Source organism: Mytilus californianus, unplaced genomic scaffold (assembly GCF_021869535.1).
Source record: "Mytilus californianus isolate M0D057914Y unplaced genomic scaffold, xbMytCali1.0.p SCAF_8, whole genome shotgun sequence".
Taxonomy (NCBI): domain Eukaryota; kingdom Metazoa; phylum Mollusca; class Bivalvia; order Mytilida; family Mytilidae; genus Mytilus; species Mytilus californianus.
Window position 1 is genome coordinate 4,008,401 of NW_026262734.1, and position 23,953 is coordinate 4,032,353.

At 32.5% G+C, this 23,953-nt stretch overlaps 2 protein-coding genes across 2 annotated transcripts in view; one reads left to right on the forward strand and one right to left on the reverse strand.

The window, feature by feature from the left end:
• The window catches only part of LOC127712273 (WD repeat and SOCS box-containing protein 1-like), a 141,065-nt gene that overhangs the window by 80,307 nt on the left and 36,805 nt on the right, over positions 1-23,953 (forward strand). The window lies entirely within an intron of this gene.
• The window catches only part of LOC127712275 (uncharacterized), a 31,569-nt gene continuing 8,890 nt past the window's right edge, over positions 1,275-23,953 (reverse strand). The window contains exon 2 of the mRNA XM_052218658.1: positions 1,275-2,634. Coding sequence (XP_052074618.1) covers positions 1,443-2,576 — 1,134 coding nt within the window. The 5' untranslated portion in view covers positions 2,577-2,634 and the 3' untranslated portion in view covers positions 1,275-1,442. The remainder of the gene's footprint in view (positions 2,635-23,953) is intronic.

A 23,953-nucleotide genomic window follows, 5' to 3' on the forward strand; every position in this document is an offset into this window, starting at 1 on the left:
TAAAAATGTAGTAAGCAGACTGGATTGTCTTTTAAGGTCCCGTTGACATGCCGAGTCCAAGCTATAGTTCCCAAACAATGTAACATCAATGTGAGCAGTTCCCCGCAAAAGAATTAATTAACAATAACATGAAACAAAGACTACAACACGAATTCCAAAGACGTGACAAAGTTCCCGCATAATATTACAGCACACCATAAGAAGAAATTTTAAGTTGTCCTTCAAATATTACCTATTGGCTTGAAATACTGACCACCAATTCGCTATACTTCATAATACATTATGAAGCCGCCCCCCCCCAAAAAAAAAATCAATGGCCGTCCCCTTACAAATTATAAGACTCTTTTCGTTGGCGATTATAACTTGATCATGTTAAAACACATACATCTGTTTATAGTTGTTGAAGTCTATTCATTGACCTTTTGAATTTACTTAGTTTATTTGTGTCGTTTGGTTGCTGTTGAGTTATTCCCAGAGTATCCTTTTATTAGTAACACGTGGACTTATTCCCAGAGTATCCTTTTATAAATAACACGTGTTTTAGGGTTTGTTCTCTCAAAACGAACACTACATTATTTGTTGTTTGAATATTTTTTATGCTTTTTGTAATTGTAGCGAAAATATTTCTTATACTTCAATCTATTCTGTACTGCTTGTAATTAATGTAACGAAAATATTTCTTACTTTCATTATCGTGTTAGGCAACGTTTTTATTTGGTAGTCTGGGACAATCAATCAAAGTCTTCATAAGTCATTTCCAAAACGAAACCATTAATTGCATATTTAATCATAAAAACAGAAATTTTAATAGCAATGACCTGTCGAGACATAATTACAAAGTGAAAATGCAGTTTGTTCGTATAATTGAATGTTGTGCTGTTACACCACTTACATCACAGTACCAGGTAACGGGAGCATTTTTAACCCCGGTCGCCACATTCTTTATGCACCTGTCTCAAATCAGGATCCTATAATATAGTGGTTGTCGTTTGTTGATGTATATCATATTCATTTTGCGTTTGTTTTATACATAATCAGATCGTAAGTTTTCTCGTTTGAATTTTTTAACATTTTTTTCATTTCATAGCCTTTTATACCTTGCTATGCGGTATGGGTTTTGCTCATTATTAGAGGCCGTACGGTGACCAATATAATTGCTTATATCCACTTCGTTTGGTCTCCGGTGGAAAGTTATCTCATTGGCAAGCATATCATATCTTCTTATTTTTATATATTCACTGCGGTTTTTACGTTCATTTGTACATATCTATAGATCGATTTCACTAGTTTTTAATTCATTAATTGAATCTCTTTAAGTATAAATTTCACATAAATCTTTTCAATTTTCAAAGGCAGTTCAGCTTTAATTTCCCAAAATTCCGAAATACTACCCATTTGCGTACACTTCGCTATAACGCAACCGCTTTGATATTTCATCTACATCAAGATTCACCATTCCCATGAAGATGGCATTGCTTGTCACAGGTGTACGTTCCACCAAATTCTAGTGCTGAAAGCTTTATAATTTGTGAATCAATTTTCTTTAAAGATAAAAACTCCCTTTTAAACACTGTGATGTTAATAATTGCGTCGTAGCTTTCAATGCATGCTTGTCTAAAACCGGTTATTTCAGGACCATACAGGCAGTCGCTAAATGTAGACAAATCTGCTGAAGCTGATAGATGAATTTCATGCAATAAACCGTACACATTTATTTTAAACCATCCAACACAGCCATTATGAGTAGCGGAAAACTTTGCATTCCCAGGGCGATAATTCAAATTGAGATTTTTAGCAATATTACGATATCCAATTAAATATTGTGTGGTTGTAATTTCTCCTAAGGATACTAGTCCTCCTGAGAGAGCAAATGATATATTATCGTGAGAGGAAACACCTTGTGACCATATCCAGCCTTTGGGAAAGGAATTCCCCCAATTTTTCTCCATATGAACAACGCCATTTGTTCCCTCAATTCGTTGTCCTGTTTGTACGTTCAATAGTTCATACCAAATGACACGTGATCTCAGACTAAATACAAACCAGTGAAGTGGAATGAAGGGAAGTTTATCAATCCAGCCTTCGGGTCCTTCTCCGTCAGGTCCCCAAGGTACAGGGGGTCCAATTCTGCCTCTAAAAATGTAATTTCCAAAATCAAAGTGAAATGTTGTAATGTTATTAGTTTGTGTAAATAGACCGAACGGAGTTTGCCATGTGAAATGAGGCGGACTTTTATCATCTGGATTTTTAATAACAGGACCGTTCCGGACTGTCACATTAAGATCCTTTGCCAGACAAACAACGTTGCTAGAGTATAGCTTATATGTATTATTGTTGGTGCAATGACTCCTGTGTAATAACGAAGCCAGAACTTTGGGATAGGAGGAATTTGTTGACGGAATAGACAAGACATGACCAAATAACAATCCATAGCTATTATTTGTACCGAAATCAATTAGTCTCATGTACCAGCCTTCAAAGAAAGGTCCAACAGATGGGTAAACGTGCGGATCAAACTGGTTCGATACAGATACTGACATCAGATTGAAACATATAGCCCAAATTAAAATCTCCATTTTTTTCAGTCAGTTTTCCTATAGTATACTTCTATTACTAACAGGTAATTTCCATGATCTGAAAGAAAATAAAATAATTTTTTTTTCGTTTGCAGAATTATTTTTACAATTTATATATTTTTAAACATTCGAATATTTCTAAACAACCAAAATTCGCAAAGTGGAACCTTGTGTCTCGCTTGCGATTTTTTGCTGCTTGCGGTGTAATGTTGACTGTCAAAAACGTTTAACAACAGACTGAACCTAAACGTTGACGACGCCAACGTCGACGACGGAATGTAGGATCGCTAAGTCTCGATGATATGAGTATGAATTTGTCAGCAATAATATTTTATTGTCAGTGGAGCTAGCTATATAAATCATGCTGGAACGGATTGAGAAGGGGCTTTTGCTTTATATAAAATAGTGCAGCCCTTCTTTCTGATAAAATCCTGGATCCACCAAGGTTATACAGTAGACAACATGTGTAACTTTGGTACTGTTGAAAATAGTAGTAACTCAACTTTAGTAAACATTTATAAAATTGAGAATGGAAATGGGAAATGTGTCAAAGAGACAACAACCCGATCAAAGAGCAGAAAACAGCCCAAGGCCACCAATGGGTTTTCAACACAGCGAGAAAATCCCGCACCCGGAGGCGGGCTTCAGGCGACCCCTAAACAAAAATGTGTACTTGTTCAGTGAAAATGGACGTCACACTAAACTCCGAAACATATAAATGAACTAAAATTAAAAACATACAAGACTAGCAAAGGCCAGAGGCTCCTGACTTGGGACAGGCGCAAAAATGTGGCGGGGTTATAAACATGTTTTGTGAGATCTCAACCCTCCCCCTATACCTCTAGCCAATGTAGAATAAACAAACACACAGCAATACGCACAGTAAAACTCAGTTTAAAAGAAGTCCGAGTCCGATGTCATAAAAGGTAACAGAAGAAACTAAGCAAAATGACGATACATAAATTTACAAAGGACTACTAGCAGTTACTCACATGCCATCTCCCGACCTCAATTAAACTGATTGAAAGATTATGTTTTCATCATATGAAAATCAAGCAAAGCACAATCCCTCCCGTTAGGGGTTTAGTATCATACCATCATAAAATATATGAGAAGAACATAACCCGTATCATGCCAACAACTGGTTTTAGAATAAATGTGTTTATTTCCGATGTAAAGACCATATTGGTGAATCAATATTAATTCCAAAACATGCCATCTTTAATGACCTGACAACAGTATCGTAACTATATCCCTTCTGAATAAGTCTGTTTTAAAGTTTTGTTAGCTTTTGAGGTGAATGACGACATTTTTGTGCTTTTTATAGAATATTACCATAAAAGATTGGATGTGAAATACCTGATCGTATAAGATGTCTGCATGTTGATTTATATTTACGAATGATATCCTTGTACCGATGATAAAATTTAGTAAATGTTTTGACTGGTTTGTGATACCGAAAACCCTGTTGTAATAACTTTTCAGTAACAATATGTTTGTTTTCTCTTATATTTAAATATGGCATGAGAATATCGGTAGCCAGTACTTTTGCACTGTTGACTTATTTCGTAGGTAGATAAAACTTTTGTTCATATGTTTCCTGCAACAAGTTTGGCTCCGTAAAAGGTCTGTTACAAGGCAAAATGTTTGCCCTTTTCCAACACATATATATATACCATCATTTTCCACATTGTCCGCCCTTAATCCCAGTCTAATTGGGCGCCCGCAAACATGTTTAACAACGCCACATTCGTTTGTTTGTTCTAAGTCAGGAGCATGTAATTCAGTGGTGGTCGTTTGTTGCTGTATATCATATTTGTTTTTCGTGTATTGTTCTGCACATAAATATTTGGTCTTCTTGTTTGAATTGTGATTACATTTGTTATCCTCGGGACTTTTTATAGCTTATTTAAATTAATTCAGTAAGACGACCAATGGTGGCACCAGGAAAGGCCTGAGTTGTACACCCATCTATTCCACTAACATATTTAGGTATAGACGCCGAAACAATGGTCGCCCTTTTTTCTAAGAAAATCCCTATAAAATTATAACAAAACATCAGAAATATGTGCCGTCATCCTTTTTGCTATTGAAATCTTATCGTCTAATGAAAATTTTAAATATCTCTTGTAAGCATCGCTTTTCCAATCCCCATATAATTGAATTAATTCAGTAGGTACTTCGGCTTCAAAGGCCCAACTAGCACCGCCTCGCCTAAAACTGTGCGTAGAATATGAAGACGCATCTAGACCAATCTCAGTAATTAACTGTTTCAATATTATCTGAAATTGTCTATAAGTAACAGGAACACATAATTTATTCTTGATAAAACAATAAGCTGGACTCTTATCAGAAGTACAAACTAAAGACTTCATATTCAAAAATGCTTGAACGGGACACAATGGAGAATCTGGTATTGAGACTAGAGGTATCAATAATTCTCTCTCACCAAACTGAATTGTTTTTGACCATTTAACACTTATCAATAATATCGAAAAGGATACTATTTCTGCAAAGCTGCTTATTATGATCAAAAGTAGAAACAGAATCTGGAACCAAATTATATTTTCTAAACATAAGAAAAAAAGCATGTAAAAATAAACATCATATAGTAGCATCATGCGCACTATTCATATCTAGCTTATTATAAATTTCAAGCAAAATGTGAGGAGTAACTGGCAAGGCCTGTTTTAGACAATGTCCCTTAATTCTGCATAAACCTCTCATTACTAATCTCAAATGAAAAGCTTCAAACTGTGGATATTCTAAATCTAACAGTAAATGCAAATATTTTACTGAACTTATATAATTCTTGATAGAGTCAACAGATTTAAAACTTCTACTAAGAAACTGTGCATATAATGTCAAAACCTGAACTGTAGCAGGAACAGGATAAGTTCAGAATATATTCAAAACATAAAATATGATTCTAACTGAGTTTTTTTATTTTTATAAGTACTCTCCGCAAAAGCAAGTTTAGCAGAATCTTTACATTGAAACCGCAGAACCTCTAACTCTGTAAAATAAATTGCAAATTATTAAAAAATGAAAAATATGACTTAAGAACTGATACCTCTTCGTATCTATCTGCTGGAATAGATGAATTAAATAAATCTCTGTATTTATGATTACAGTGCCATCGAGACAAATAGTCAGCAAGTCTATTTTCTACACCTAAAATATGTCTGGCTCGAACTTCAAACTGAAAACTCGTTTGTACAAAACAAAGCTCTCTCAAACAAGTTTGCATAAAAGTATCCTTAGATGAACCTGAATTAATGACCTGAACAGACGCCTCATTATCACAAAAGATCAGAATTTTTTTTCCGTAAATTGTTTTACCCCAAATTTTAACAGCAATTACAATAGCAAATAACTCCAAACAATTAATATGCAATTAATCTTTTGTGATATGAGAAGGAAATACTGCATGAAAATACTGATTTGAAGTAATAGCTCCATCCCCTTCTTAACGAGCATCGCTTGAAAAAATCTCATCTGGAGAAGACCAATCTTCAAGAGACATCATAGAAATACCATTATAACTCGACAGAAACCTATGCCACCAAAGTAAGTCCTTCTGTACCTCCACTGGAATCTTTCTATATATCTTGTGTCCCCTGCCTACGACATTTGAAGGGAATGCACTACGAAGCCAGTTCAACAAACGACTAACAAATAATCTACCGGGTCGTAACACAGGTGGACACAAAATGAAGTGTGCCAAGTATTGACTGTAACTCTCTTAAAGAAGCCTTTTTCTAATTTCAACGTAATATCAAATTCAATAAAATGCTTCGCTGGGGCGCAGCTGGGGCGCAGCTTGATACGATCGCAGAGGTCGAACCCTGAACAGTTGGGGCAAGTATGGACACAACATTCAAGCTTGATACAGCTCTGAATTTGGATTGTTATTAAATATTTGACACAGCATAGGTTTCTGACACAGAAAGAATGTGGTCTAAGAACTTGATTTTTTTTAATTTACCTATTATGGTCCAATGTCCAAAATCAAAATACATGGTTAGATTCAGCATATCAAAGAACCCCATATATTCAATTTTTGTTAAAATCAAACAAAGTTTAATTTTGGACCCCAACTTGGACAAACTTGAAAACTGGGCCCATAATCAAAAAATTAAACACATGTTTAGATTCAGCATATCAAAGAACCCCAAGAATTCAATTTTTGCTAAAATCAAACTAAGTTTAATTTTGGACCCTTTGGACCTTAAAGGGAAACTTCGCAAAAAAATTAAAAATTGATATTATGTTCATTCTGTATAAAAAAGCACAAATTCATAAATATTAAAGTTTTATTCTGCTATATAAGAGATCACCATCGATTTTAAATTTAGAGTATCAATTCTCTGCATGCGGCCATTTTGACATCTTCTCGGTTTAGAAACCACGATATATCTATAAACCACAAAGGACCAAAACCAGCAGTAACCTAACGTAGTCGTAATTGCGTGTCGATATCGTGTCAAGCGTACAGTTGTTTTATCCGACAAGAAAAGCATAAACAGTTTCCCGGGTAACAAAAATGATTATAATAGACATGGTTGTGCAACCTTTCCTAACTAACATGATACGGAAAATGTAATTATTTTTTCTAAATAACTATGGTCTGTCGTATTTACACTGTTTTTTTTACCAAGGATTTGTATTTGTTACTATACAAATCCTTGTTTTTACTAAGTTTTGAAACAAGAAATGTATATGGGAATTAGTTAAAAAGTCAAAGCTCAAAGTCATAAATAAGTGTCCCGTGTATAATTGTTTTCGAAAATCTAATTTGTTCATAATTCTTTTATGTAATAAACTTTTATGTTATAAACCAAGGCTCCGTGTTGAAGACCGTACTTTGACCTATAATGGTTTACTTTTATAAATTGACAATTTGTGACTTGGATGGAGAGTTGTCTCATTAGCACTCATACCACATTTTCTTATATCTAATTATTTAAATAAATTCAGACCTTCCCTTATCTGATCACCAGCGTGGCTAAAGGAATTATTCCCAGAGGTATTGTGAGGTGACACGTCCAGGTATTCATGCGATTTCCTGTCAGGCTTAAAAACTCTTATTACACAAATACATAAAGCAAGTTCATGCATCCCTTCATTTTTAAGGGTATTGATCAGTGTACACGGCCGATAACTTGTAACTTTCCATTTTGAAACTATCAGGTGTAATATACATCTTTGTCTTGCGTGTCCGATAGTGATATACTAGTCATTACTAAACACATACGCTTGTTTATAAATAACATTTCTGGTGTAAAGAATGATATTTATGAAAATCTGAATAATTCCAAAAAAAGATTTGATAAAATTTTTCCAAGGGTAAATTGTGGAAATGTAAGTATATACTCGTTGTCAATAATGATGGACATTTTGAAACATACAAATATTGATTTAACAAAAATGTACGCACTTCTCGATCATTGGTTAATACGCCTAGATAGAAAGTTACGGAACTATAGATAGTCGCAATTAAAAATATATACATGTTTTTGAATATAACAGAGAAACATCCAGAACCAATTTGATTTAAATACAGGTTGATATCTTACTTGCTTTGGTTCATCGAAGTTATGGACATAGTAAAATCACAGATTTATATTTCATTTAGATTGTTCTCAAACAGTTAAAGAAATTCGTCATCACCACAATTGATGAGTATAATGTATAATGATGTGAACATGGTTCTAAAAGTACATTATGCTAACTTTCCTGTTCCGACATGCATGTAAAATATGAATGTAGGACAGAAAGTCACAGGACAAAAAGTCACGGACAAAAAGTCACGGACGAAAAGTCACAGGACAAAAAGTCACAATTCAGTTTTGAGATTATTTTTCTCTGAACAAGAAAACACTAATTTTAAAAATAAATTTTTGATTTTTTCTTGAACTATAATATATGAAGCAACTTTGTAATTAAAATTTATTCAATAAATATCAATGATGATCAAATAATTGTTATGATAGCAAAATGTCAAAGTGGTTTGGCACTTAAATGGCTTCATGGTGCCAAGAAATATATCATTTGCATGATTAAAATTTAATAATTTTTCATTTATCAAGGCTTATGAACAATTTCCTAAACTTAAAAATGAATAAATGTAAAAAAAGAAATTATTTGAAGATCTTTCTCTTATATATTCAAACAATTGTCAACAAATTATTTGTGACTTTTTGTCCTGTGACATTTTGTCCTATCCAATTTGTGACTTTATGTCCTGTGACTTTTTGTCCTGTGACTTTCTGTCCGTTTACCGTAAAATATATGCCACTGGACGTACACTAATGATCCCCAAAAAATCTACTTGAAGAAATAAAGAAACTTCACTCCGGATAGACTGATAGTATTTGTATTAACGTCTGATTAGCTAGATGGTTGATTAATTTATTTAGTTGGCTTGTGGGGGGAATAAACTATTCCCAAATATTGCACTTATGCATAAAATATTAAATGAGAGTAATATGAGAGAAAATATAAATACGAAAAGTCGCATATCTGGTAAAAGAAAGTCTCACTGGCAACTATAGAATTTCACGTACAATTGTCATTCTTAATCGAAATAACGGACAGTCATTAAAATACATGCATGTACACTTTGACAAAAAGGGGTGCCGCAGTTGCATATTATTCATCATAAATCTATTTCAAGTATATACTTTCCTGTCATTCTTATAAGTTAACGCAGAGACATGTAACTATACATCTCTAGTTAACGACAATCAACCATATAAATATTTGAATCTGATGTGACTTACCGTTCATCTCTTTCTTTTTTTTTCTTCTTTTTTTTTTTATTTGGGCAGGTACACAAACATTGTAATGTTAGATATACTGTTCCCAGGTTGGGAGTGGGGCGGTGGTTGGAGGTAAAGTATATTGAAAGTTTCAAAATAAGAACGTTGTATTTATGAATTTACATGAATAATTCTGATCTAGGACGTTGGTTTCTTTTTTTTTTAGTTCAGTGATTTAAATTGAGAGAAAAAAATCTAGTCAGAATTTAAATCGTACCGGCAATTTCCACCTAAGACTCCTCTAAAATCATGAATGGTCACGCTTCACAATCATCAGAATTTTCTTTGCATTGGTACATTCTGTATCGGTAGTGATTTACCTTGACATTTCCGGGTATAACAGAGCTACTTGTATATTACCTGTATGTGGTTAGGTGACGTCCCATGAGGTCTTACGTATACAGGTTCACATTGGTTTCTGATAAGGTTTTATGACATTCACACATCTGCATGTTCTGTATACCAAATTCTTATCTTATTTTCAGACCAAACGAGGATGTGAATATTTTCCAGGAAAAATATTGAGTATCAAAGTAAATTAATTTCGGGATTTTTTTCTTTCTTCGTATTAAATCACAGAAATTTAAAGAATATACTGCTTGTCCGCTTGAGGTGTATTCTTGTCAGTTAAGACTGACATATATGTCTCTGGTATAGAGTGGGTTTATGAATGAATGATAAGTCTTTCAAAGGTACAAGATATAAAGCACATTGAAAATTGATTCCGCCGGTCTGTCTCCATTCAAAAAAGGAAAGTTGACGTTATATTGATTCTGTTATTTTTTTTAAACATCGTTGGTCAAATAGCTAAAGTATGTATACGTTGTGAGATTTTAAATATTTTAATAAGGGCATTCCCGATTATGTAAATGTAGATCGCTGTGGACGGACCAAGCTATATTAATCATGTAACCACGATAATGTTCGCTAAACATTGAAATATTCCAGGTTAATACCCATGATAATTTGAAAAAAGTAAGTACAGTGTTTGGTTTATACGCTCGTTTTCGTGGGCCATTTTTATTTATAAAATTATTTAATTGAAAGTAATACAGAATTTCGATGTTACAACAAAATACTCACCTATCTATTATAAAATTAAGCTTACGCAAAATATAAAAGATATATATAACGGCGATTCAGGTATTTGCCACCATATTCCTCCCCAAATAATTAATGTTTTTATCATTCATACGAAATGTTGTTCACACCTGTAACGATGAACCGTGTTGGCTAAAATTCACTGAGTGAAGATCAAAAGAATAGAATTACAGAATGCTAATCTTTTAATTACCTTGAATTTAACCACGCATTCAACAGGTAGTCACTAAGTGTCACAGTACAATACACATTGTATTTACACAGTACTAGTGAAAAATGTTTGCTAGACTGAAGTAAAAGCCTTCAGTTGAGAATACAAACATGCATTTTTAAAACAGTATCAGTTATATATGTTTGTTCAAAATATCCGTCGGAAAAAAAATTCATAAAAATATATTCTATTGTATGATTTACTTTTATTACTATAATCATATCAGAAATCCTTTAAATATAAATCGTACATTTTAATTTTGAAAGTTGCACGGCTGATCACTTTACTTTCTCAATTATTAGTTGGTTAATAGCTACACCAAAAGTCGTCGATGCGCTTTAAATCGCGTTATTAGATGATTAACGAACAAGATTTACAATGAGATTTATTCACTCCCGGCATGCAAAAAGACTTAAACTACGTCACATAAGTCAGGAAGTTCGAATAAATTAAATTATTAATTCCCAATTTTCTTCTTTATTAGTGTTCATATCCAGATAAAACTTGGTGAATATGTTTTTTATGGTATTATGAACATAATAAGATGAAAAGTAAAAAATCGCGAATTTTCCCTTTAATGTAGACCAATTTAAAAAACGGGACTTAAAATTAAAAATCTAAATACACGGTTAGATTTGGAATATCAAAGAACCCCAATAATTCAATTTTTGATGAAATCAAACAAAGTTTAATTTTGGACCCTTTTGACCTCAATATGAACCAATTTGATAGCGGGGCCCACAAATAAAAAATCTAAATTCATGGTAAGATTCAGCATATCAAAGAACCCCATATATTCATTTTTTGTTGAAATCAAAAAAAGTTTAATTTTGGACCCCAACTTGGACCAACTTGAAAACTGGGCCCATAATCAAAAATCTAAACACATGTTTAGATTCAGCATATCAAAGAACCCCAAGAATTCAATTTTTGTTAAAATCAAACTAAGTTTAATTTTGGACCCTTTGGACCTCAATGAAGACCAATTTAGAAAACGGGACCCAAATTAAAAATCTAAAAACACGGTTAGATTTGGCATATCGAAGAACCCCAATAATTCAATTTTTGATGAAATCAAACAAAGTTTAATTTTGGACCCTTTTGACCTCAATATGAACCAATTTGATAGCGGGGCCCACAAATAAAAAATCTAAATACATGGTTAGATTCAGCATATCAAAGAACCTCATATATTCAATTTTTGTTGAAATCAAACAAAGTTTAATTTTGGACCCCAATTTGGACCAACTTGAAAACTGGGCCCATAATCAAAAATCTAAATACATGTTTAGATTCAGCATATCAAAGAACCCCATATATTCAATTTTTGTTGAAATCAAACAAAGTGTAAATACTGGACCCTATCTTGGACCAACTTGAAAACTGGGCCCATAATCAAAAATCTAAACACATGTTTAGATTCAGCATATCAAAGAACCCCAAGAATTCAATTTTTGTTAAAATCAAACTAAGTTTAATTTTGGACCCTTTGGACCTTAATGTAGACCAATTTAAAAAACAGGACCCAAAATTAAAAATCTAAATACACGGTTAGATTTGGAATATCAAAGAACCCCAATAATTCAATTTTAGATGAAATCAAACAAAGTTTAATTTTGGACCCTTTTGACCTCAATATGAACCAATTTGATAACGGGGTCCACAAATAAAAAATCTAAATACATGGTTAGATTCAGCATATCAAAGAACCCCATATATTCAATTTTTGCTAAAATCAAACAAAGTTTAATTTTGGACCCTTTGGACCTTAATGTAGACCAATTTGAAAACTGGACCCAAAATTAAAAATCTAAATACACTGTTAGATTCGGCATAACAAATAAATAAATGTGATCAAAGATTTTACAAATCTAATGCGCCATACTGTGCAATTAAAGATTACTTCTTGAAATTTTTCAATATTTGAAATTTGAAAAAAAAAAATATTTGAAGAATAATTCTTTTTAATTTCTGAAATCTGAAATGAGAAAAAATGACCCCCCACAATTTCTTTTTATCCCCCCCCCCCCCCTTTTTTTTCCCCCAAAAATTCTTTCCCTCAAGATATGGTCATAATCTCAATTCAAATTTCCAATGGAGTTGGCAACCATAATTACCCATTTAAATTTACCATAGTGCTAACTTAATCTATTTTATAATAGAATTAAAAATATAGTGTCAAATCTTTCATATGGATTTTTTTGTAATTTGCAGATATTTTTACTGGTCTTCCTTTATAAATATGCATTTCTTTAAACATAATTTAAAAGCAGTGTAAGGGAAGTAACCAAAACGTTGTATTTGGATTACCTCCCTTACACTGTTTTAAATTATCTTTATTGTTCATTAACCATTACTTTATACATAATTTAAAAGCAGTGTCAGGGAGATAATTTCAATGATGTATTTGATTTATCTCCCTTACACTGCTTTAAATTATGTTTTGTACTAAAGTATTTGTCCATTAACCAGGACAACCTTGTTTTTCCCCCTTTTTTGCCCCTAATTCCTAAACGGTTTGAGCCATAACCCCCCAAAGCAAATCCTAACCATCCCTTTGTGGTATGGAAACTTGTAGTATAATTTCAGAGAGATCCATACACCGTTCCACAGTTATTGTCTGGAAACTAGAAAATGCTTATTTTTGGCCCTTTTTTGGCCCCTAATTCCTTAACTGTTGGTATCATAACCCCCAAAATCAATCCCAACCTTCCTTTTGCGGTATTTAACCTTATGGTCAAATTTCAAAAAGATCGATTCACTTTAACTAAAGTTAGAGTGCGAAAACCAATGTGTCTTCGGACGACGACGCCGGACGACGACGACTACGACGACGCCAACGTCATACCAATATACGACCACAAAATTTTTTTGCGGTCGTATAAAAAGTAAAGAAAATACTTTGCAATAGTATAAATAAACAATTAACAACAAAGGAAATGTTTATATCCAATAAAAAGAGCGAAATAATCTAGTGAGTAAATTTAATGCAAGAGTATATACTAACAAAAATCTAGTTTGAACCAGTGTGGTCACTGAGGTGTAAAAATATAAGTTTCACTGCTTTGCTAATTAAATAATTTAAATCTTAAGTTATCAAATACTTACAACTTCTCGTCCAATAATATTGCTTGAATTTGCCTTCTAATTTTCATTAGAATATAACAAAGTGCTCTCGACCAATGAAATTGTAGGATTGGATGCCTCTTAATTGTGAAGAATGAATGTAAATCATGTTCTTAGTAAGGGATAATATATAGTACACACTATACTAATATATGGCAAAAATATCTCAAACACAATTTTACAATTGCCGATCGCCCACAAGACTAGGAGGTCGCCGGATTTTATTATAATCTATTCTTAATACACATACTAATTTTATGCAAATAATATCTATATACATATAAACAATATTCAGGCTTTCAATACGAATTGAAAAAATTTACTCTGTCATAAACGAACCCGCCAGCCAGGAAAAACCAACAACCAAGTTACCTTAGTCGATATGGAAACCTGTGTCCAAACCCTAATGCTCGGAAGATCGTCTCGAGAGGTGTACGTTGGACAGTACTGAAAATTGGCTTATGTTTACATAAACAAAATACAACAAAATGTATACTGTTAAGCAATATACCTATATATAGTACAAAACAAGAAAGATTCAAACAATAATGAACCAACATTATATCTGAACTTGACCAGTTCGAAGTTGGCGAGAGAATGGTCTAATTGGGAAATTAACCCGCGAAAAATGACCACTCACGTGATACTACAATTAATATCACGTGTCCATACATATATATGAAAGAACCGTTAGTACAATAATTTTCTTCTATACTTCGAAACGCAGAAAATTATAATTATTTGGGTCTATTTACAGTTCAAAACAAAGAGTTTCTATAAATGAGTTACAACTGCCCCGAAGGACATTTATCAGATTGGAAGGATTTATCACACAGTGATTGAAACTGACTAAAAGTTGAATTGTGAAACAAACAAAAATCTCAAATTAAGTTGAAGTTTACTGGTGCAGTAAAATTTGTACCGTGAATGTTATTATGAAAATATTAATAACTTCAAATTACTAAAAAAAAATTAAACAATACCAAAACAAAGCAAAAAAAGAAAAAAAATCTTTCAGATAAAAAAATAACCTAAATCTTTAGCTTTCCAAAACTTTGATTACTTGATCAGTGGTTGGGAAGAATAGTTATTTCCAATATTCCGATAAAAAAAAACAGGAATTTAATTTTGAACATATTAAAAACTTTTAAAGGCAGTATTTTTTAACATTTTTGAACATTTCCCTGAAATATTATTTGATGTAAAAAGCCGGACCAAAATATTGGCTGTGAAATAAAATTTAGTTGTAACTCAAATGTATTAATTGATTTAAACTGTAAATAAAAAAAGGATAATTCCTCACTAAAATATTACATGATTTACATTCATACTCACAATCAAGAAACATATCCAATTCCTACCTTTTCTTCTACTGTTGTGTCACCTAATATCTATAACGCTTTTTAAAAAAAATATTTCCCAAATGATATGAAAGTCCTTACATCACTAAAACTAATCCATAAATGACATGCCCAAAAAGGATGTCATGCATCAATTATAAACATTGCACTAACAATGAAACTAATTCTTGAATAGATCATTTGAGCCTTGAGCACTTTACAATATTCTAAGTTTGTAAGAGAATGATAATCCCTTACTTCATGATAAGTACTCGCTAACGCTCGTACTTAATCATGAAGAAAGGGATTATCATTCTCTTACATATACTAGTACATACTTTTCCGTGTACTAAGTAACTATGCATGAATGACCACAAGGGTAAGATTTCATTGTATCGTAACCAAGATATGAAAACAAAAATTGCCGCTGGCTTTTTTGAAATAAAATACTGTGTTTCAAATTAAATTAAATAGTTTGAAATTAGTTTTCACATTGATTTTTAAATATCCTGCTATTAAAATCTTTGGATCTAAAAAATGTTTTTGACAATTGCAAGTTTTTTTTCATTTAAATAAAGAGTAACAAATATGGTTCTTTATACCTTGATTAGAGTACAGCGCTATCTTAAAATTGTAATAATTTATCGTCCATGCAATTACTTTGTACACAAAAAAAAGTGTGTACTATGATTTATTGTGAAGGGAAATTAAGGCAACTTGGTGCTTTTATTAACTTTCTTGGGGAAATTGATTGCTTGATTATTGGTTGCTTAATGTCCAGTGGCAAATATTTCATGCGTCTTGAATTGAAAAACCATGATAATGTCTGAAGAGAATGTACCACCTATATATATATATATGTGAAGCCTAGGTGGTCGTGTGGTCTAGCGCGTCGGATACAGTGTAGGCGATTTGGTGTCACGATATCTCAGTAGCATGAGTTCGAATCCCGGCGAGGGAGGAACAAAAAATTTGCGAAAGCAAATTTACAGATCTAACATTGTTGGGCTGATGTTTAGACGAGTTGTATATATGTAACACTCCCAAACGTGTCCATCCCCCCAAACGTGTCCGATTCCCCCAAACGTGTCCATTCTCCCCAAACGTGTCCATTCTCCCCAAACGTGTCCGTTATATTCAATATTGCCCAAACGTGTCTGATTTCATAACCCCCAAACGTGTCCGATAATTGTTATTCGCCAAAACGTGTCCACTGTTAAACGCTAGAACGTCTCACGTCTTTTAGCGCTAATACATGTACAAATGACATCAATAACATTTACGGCAATTCTATGATGGGGGACACAGTTGATGATGTGGTCTTTTATTATCAGTAGTTTGTTCAATGCCGGTTGTTAATGATTATCATAATTGCAAATTTAATCTGTAACATATGAATTAACTTTTGAATGAAATTGCTTATTGTCCAGTTGCAAGTATTTCATGCATACATGTATGTAGAGCAAACATACAAATAATTTTAGTACAGTTGAATTAATCGTTTACTAAATGAATTATTTTGTACTATTAAACTCCGATATATGCCTTTTTATATCATTCCTGTCGGCGAATATTACACGGCGGGCTTTCAATTATAGAATTGACTTCCCTTTTTTCAACAGTTCTGATACGAACTGGTTTTCAGGCCTTTTTTTAATTTTAGGTTTCGAGCATCACTAAAGACACACAAACAAGAGACATAACGACCAGTAACAAATATTTCATGCATTATTTGAACGACATCATGTTAACAAAAAATACTGTAGATAGGTTTTATTATCATACAGGGAATTTAGGATTGGGCCTAAATTTTTACGGTTATTCGGGATTAACACTAGTTGGGATTTTAATCTAAAAAAATTTGAGAGCGAGTAAAGACCGATTTTTTTTATGACTTCAGTAAGAAACTACACAAATCTCCGTTATGTAATAGAGGCCGCTTTAAATAAAAGTTGCGGAAATTTAAAAAAAATGTTGCCTTCCAAAATACAACTAATGGCACCATGAAAGAGTGAATTGCTACAAAGGTTTTTAAAATGCGCAAAGAAAGGGTAATTCTCCCTACACCAGGTATCTGATTTAATATCTACAATTTAACTGAGCATGGCTGCTTACATAGCCGAACGGTCGCCACCGCTTTTACCAAGGTTATAGTGACGTTTTAAAAAAAGACCTGAAAGTAATTTATTTCTATTTTATAATGAAATAATAAAATGAGTATACGTTAATGAAAAAACAATAACCAAATAACCTATGTATTTATAATATGGACACGAATGATAGTTCCAGTAAAAGAAAAATATAAAGCTTGATATGGACACGTTTTGGGGATTGGGCACGTTTGGGTGTTCATTAAAAAATGGACACGTTTGGGCGTTTATACAAACGACACGCTTTCGCGCCCTTTTACATTTAGACATGTTTTGCAGTTCAGTGACGTCATGTGGACACGTTTGGGGGAATCGGACACGTTTGGGGGGAAGGACACGATTCTGAGTGTTACATATATACATATATACATATTCTGATAAATCTTTTAGTTTTTACTTTGAAAAAAAAAAAACACAAAAAAACACAAAACCTATAATCTCTGATCTATTGGTAGTTGTTTTTTAATGCTATCCGCTAGACTATCTATGGGGACAAACTATCTATATCTTTCAAGTAATTTCAATTTATTATACCTTAAGGTAGATAGGGTGTCTTCCTCCATCTTGGATTTTGAAATACCAGAAAACAATCGGTCTAGATCTTTAATAAAATAAGAAAATAAGCCCCGTGACCCAGTCTTTTTATTTTTTTTTTAAAAAGCATGATATAAACTACATTTTGGCAAATTATTAAAAAATTCTATGGATTATAATTAAGACACCCCATCTACCTTAACTTTACTGTGAATTTGAAAGGTGTTTTCAAAACATGTAAAGCTTCCGCTGCAATTCAATTATTGTCTGCTTTTGGTCAATTCATTTTGTCATCTTACCATGTAAAGAAGTACATGTATAGTAAAATACCGCTTTATATCAATATACATACTTACACTAGCAGCTATCATCTTTTCATTCTGGAGTCACTTTTGGGGCCTTTTGAAATCACATATCTTACAATGATACTAGTGAGTAGATTTACAAAACATAAAATTCGTTAATGAGCTCTGTTTTACAAACATCTGTGATACAAGTAGTCAGCCAAAATAAACTATCAATAAACCAATTAAAAGATTACTCGAGTTGTAAATATGTGCTAAATTGGATAGTCTATGGAAAGTTAGCACATACTTACAACTTCTCGTCCAATCAAATTGCGTATATTTGCCTTCTAATTTTCATAGTACATACTTTTCCTGTGTACTAAGTAACTACGCATGAATGACCACAAGGGTAAGATTTCCATGTATCGTAATCAAGATATTTAAAACAAAAATTGCCACTGGCTATTTTGAAATAAAATGCTGTATTCCAAATTAAATTAAATAGTTTGTAATTAGTTTTCACGTTGATTTTTAAATATCCTGCTATTAAAATCTTTGGATCTAAAAAATGTTTTTGACAATTGCAAATTTTATCATTTAAATAAAAGGTAATACATATGGTTCTTTATACCTTGATTATAGTACAAAGATATCTTAAAATTTTGATAATGTATCATCCATGCAATTGCTTTGTACACAGAAAAGTGTGTACTATGAAACCTTGTGAAGGATAATTAAAGCAACTTGGTGATAATTTTTTAAACTTTCTTAAGGAAGGTGATCTATTTCGTCATGAATTGATTGATTTATTGATTATTGGTTGCTTAATGTCCAATGGCAAATATTTCATGCATGTTCAGGACGATGTCATGAATTGAAAACTGACTGTGATTATGTCTGAAGATAATGTGCCACCTATATATATATATAAACATATTCTGATAAATCTTTTAGTTTTACTGTGAAATTAAAAAATGTTTTCAAAACATGTAAACTTCTTCTTCTTTCGGTTTTCAGTAGTCCTTCAATATCTGAAGATTATATACTGTTTTGCGCTGCGTGGCCTATATATATATTTACAAAAACACAAAAATAATTGAAAGTGAATTTGGAGTGCGTAAGAATTTTAAGGTTCATCATAACAAATGGACAAATATGGCCGTATTTTCACCTCAAAAACTACTCTGTGTACAGACTTACCTGAGCAGTTTGGAAAGTTTTAAGGCCTGGCATCCACTAGATATATAAAAGTTAAATGTATTTTGTATATCAGAAAGGTAAAATCTTTTTTGGATTTTAATGGGCATTTTTTTTCATTCCTGCAGAAGGTGTAAAAATAAACTAAGTTGGGATACAACTTTGAGATGCTCCCTCTCAGGTAACAACTGGTTTGTATTGTATTGATTGTACTTGATTGGCATGGACAATAGATATCTACACATCTATAGGTGAGTTAAAGGTAGTAACTGAGTGGACAGTATCAAATGCAATTCAGGTGTTTGTTTATTTTTACACCTTCTGCAGGAAGGAAAAAAAAATGCCCATCAAAATCCAAAAACGATTTTATCTTTCTGAAACACAAAATGCATTTAACTTTTATATATCTAGTGGATGCCAGACCTTAAAACTTTCCAAACTGCACAGGTAAGTCTGTACACAGAGTAGTTTTTGATGTGAAAATACGGCCATATTTGTCCATTTGTTATGATGAACCTTAAATTGTGATTAAAAATATATGCTTCCACTGCAATTTAATTATTGCCTGCTTTTGGTCAATTAATCTGCATCTTACCATGTAAGAAGAACATGTATAGTAAAACACCGCTTTATATCAGTATACATACTTACACCAGCAGCTACCATCTTTTCATTCTGGAGTGAAGGGTCTTTTGAAATCACATATTTTACAATGATACTAGTGAGTAGATTTACAAAACTTCGTTAATGAGCTCCGTTTTACAAACACCTGTGATACAAGTAGTCAGCCAAAATAAACTATCAATAGACCAATTAAAAGATTACTCGAGTTGTAAATATGTGCTAAATTGGATAGTCTATGTATATGTAAGAGTATGATAATCCCTTTCTTCATGAATAAGTACGAGCGTTAGCGAGTACTTATCATTTAGAATATAGCAAAGTGCTCTCGACCAATGAAATTGCAGGATTTGGTGTTTCTTATTTGTGAAGAATGACTGAAATCATGTTCTTAGTAAGGGATTATCCTATTGTTTAGGCCTACTTACATTTCAAAACAAAGAGTTTCTATAAATGAGTTACAAATGCCCCGAAGCACAGTTATCAGCTTGAAAGAATTTGGAATTAAAACTGACTAAAAGTTGAATTTTGAAACAAACAAAAAAATCAAAGGTAGATGAAGTTTATTGGTGCAGTAACATTGGTACCGTTAACGTTATTATGAGAATATTAATAACTTCAAATTACTAAAACAAAATAACCAAGATCAAAGCAATGCAATGCAAAAAAAAAAGAAGCAAAAACAAGTATTAAAATTAAATAAAACCTAAATCTTTAGCGCCTACTCTTTCAAAAACTCAGATTACTGGATCCGCGGTTGGTGAGAATAGTAATTTCCAATATTCTGATAAAAATCTAAAAAAAGGAATTTAGTTTAACTTTTGAATATATTTTAAACTATTTTAAAGGCATTGTATTTGAACATTTCCATGACATAATGAAGTAGTATTTGCTTAAAGGACTGGACTAAAAAATTGGCTGTAAAATAAAATTTATTTGTAACTCAAATTTTGAATTTATTGATTTGAAATGGAAATAAACAAAAAGAAAATTCCTCGCTAAAATATTACATGATTTACATTCATACTCACAATCAGGAAACATTTCTTACCATTTCATTGTACTGGTGTGTCATCTAATGTATAAAACATAATCTATTATATTTTCCAAAATTATAAGAAGGTCCTTACATCACTAAAGCTAATCCATAAATGAAATCATGCCTAAAAAGGAAGTCATGCATTAATTACAAACATTGCACTGACAATGAAACTTATTCTTAAATACAACCAATCAAGAGATCATTTAAGCCTTGAGCACTTTACAATATTGTCAATCACGTGACAAGTGATAGTAGACAGTCGTATTTTCTCTGTCAACTTAAGGTTCATCATAACAAATGGACAAATATGGCCGTATTTTCACATCAAAAACTACTCTGTGTACAGACTTACCTGTGCAGTTTGGAAAGTTTTAAGGTCTGGCATCCACTAGATATATAAAAGTTAAATGCATTTTGTGTTTCAGAAAGATAAAATCGTTTTTGGATTTTGATGGGCATTTTTTTTTCCTTCCTGCAGAAGGTGTAAAAATAAACAAACACCTGAATTGCATTTGATACTGTCCACTCAGTTACTACCTTTAACTCACCTATAGATGTGTAGATATCTATTGTCCATGCCAATCAAGTACAATCAATACAATACAAACCAGTTGTTACCTGAGAGGGAGCATCTCAAAGTTGTATCCCAACTTAGTTTATTTTTACACCTTCTGCAGGAATGAAAAAAAATGCCCATTAAAATCCAAAAAAGATTTTACCTTTCTGATATACAAAATACATTTAACTTTTATATATCTAGTGGATGCCAGGCCTTAAAACTTTCCAAACTGCTCAGGTAAGTCTGTACACAGAGTAGTTTTTGAGGTGAAAATACGGCCATATTTGTCCATTTGTTATGATGAACCTTAAAGTGATTTTTACTGTATTTACTGATTTTATTGACTCAAATTTTAGTCAACAAGTAACTCTATACATTGTTTAGTGGAAATACGGTTAACTGAGAATTTTAATTTGCAAAATAACTGGATGTATTACACGATGGATGAATTTGCTAATTATCGTTTGTGTACAAATGGCGCCGGTCAGTACGTAAACAACTTGATGACGAGTAATGGACATGTGCCTGTAAGTACTTTTAACTATAACATTGCTTCACCTAGCGAGAGAAAACGTCAATCAGATCAAATGGCTGAACATTACACCGAATCTGATAATACAAACAAGAAAAGTAGATGTGATTTGAGCTACTCGAGTGCACCCTCGGCGATTGATAGCGAAAATTCCCAAAATAGACTTGAATCTTTAATTCTTCAATTGTCGGCAAATTTTACATCTATGAGTAAAAGCTTAGAAAAAAGAATTGATGACCTCGAAACTAACATGGAGGAAAAAATATCAGTAAAAGTGTCCGAAAGAATTTCAACAATGATAGACAACAAATTGAAGGAAAAGATAGATGAAGTAAAAACTGAGGTAAAGAATGAACTTGGTGTTACGAAAAGTCAAATTAACAGTTTAGAAAAAAAGGTATCAGATAAAGACACTAACAGTTCACGCCAAAGTAATACCAGAAACAGATTCATTATCAAAAATTTATCGTTTGACGAGCGAGAGCTAACTGAAGATGAACTGACAAAACATAAAGTTAAAGGTTTGTTACGAGATGGATTGGGTTTAGCTAATGTTGATATAAAAAGTGTACACAGAAAAGAAAGCAGGGGTGTTTATCCTGGTATAGTGGTTGTTGAAACGAGCAACATGGAAAACAAAAAGGAAGTCTTGAAAAATAAATCGAAACTTAAAAGCAATAGACAATTTGAGAAAGTGTATAAAGAAAATGATATGCCGTTAGAAACGAGGAACTTCCAAAATGCGATGAGGACCGTTTTGAAAGAAATGGGAAAAGACAAAGACTACAAATTTGCAGGAAGTCGACTCTTAGCCAAGCGCACATAGGATGCAGTGCGGCTTGGGGTATGGAACTGCAGGGTATGGTCTACAAAATCGAACGAAAATTCAATTTTCCGGGAAAAAGGTTTAAATTACATTAACTGTGATATAATTGGAATATGTGAAACATTTTTACGTGGAAATGAACGTATGCACGTTGATGGTTTTAGATTTTATGGAAATAATAGGAAAGCATTGCATAAACGTGCCACCCGCGGCTCAGCAGGAGTAGGGGCATTTGTGAAAAACAATATAGCGGATATGTTTGATATAATTGTTTTAGATGAAGAGGAAGAGGGAGTATTATGGCTGGAGTTTTCAGCTAAGCTAGCAAAACTACGCTTTTGTGTTGCAATATGTTATTTGCCACCAGCAGATTCATGTAGACCTGTAGATTCGGACGTATTTTTTCGAAATCTATTACATCAGTTATACTCTTATCAACACAAAGGGAAAATATTTATTTGTGGCGATTTTAACTCTCGTGTAGGATCAAACTCCGATTATATTGAAGGTGTTGATCTAGTTAAACCAAGGAATTTTATTGATCATACAGAAAATCATCATGGAGATGTGTTTATAAATTTTCTAAGTGATGTCAATTTCGGCATGCTAAATGGGCGATTTAATGATAACCAATTTACCTGTATTTCTACAACTGGAAAATCTGTAGTAGATTATATATGTGTTCCTTACGAAGATATGGAAAATATTGAAGATTTCAAAATAGTTCCAATGTCAGATATAATTAATAATATTTCTTACATTCCTGATAGTATTCCTGATCACTCAGTATTATATTGTGATGTGAATTTATCTACAAATTTAAAAATGAATATAGATATGAATAAAAGCGAGAATAATTCTAGATATAAGCATAATGTGTCATCTGTGCCAAATGATTTCTTGCTAAATGAGGATATATTTCATAAAGTACTGGAAGCTATTCAGAAAATAGAAAATTATATTGAATTATCAAGTGATGTTCAAAATGCCTACGACGAATTCCAATCTTTAATTAAATGTGAAATGG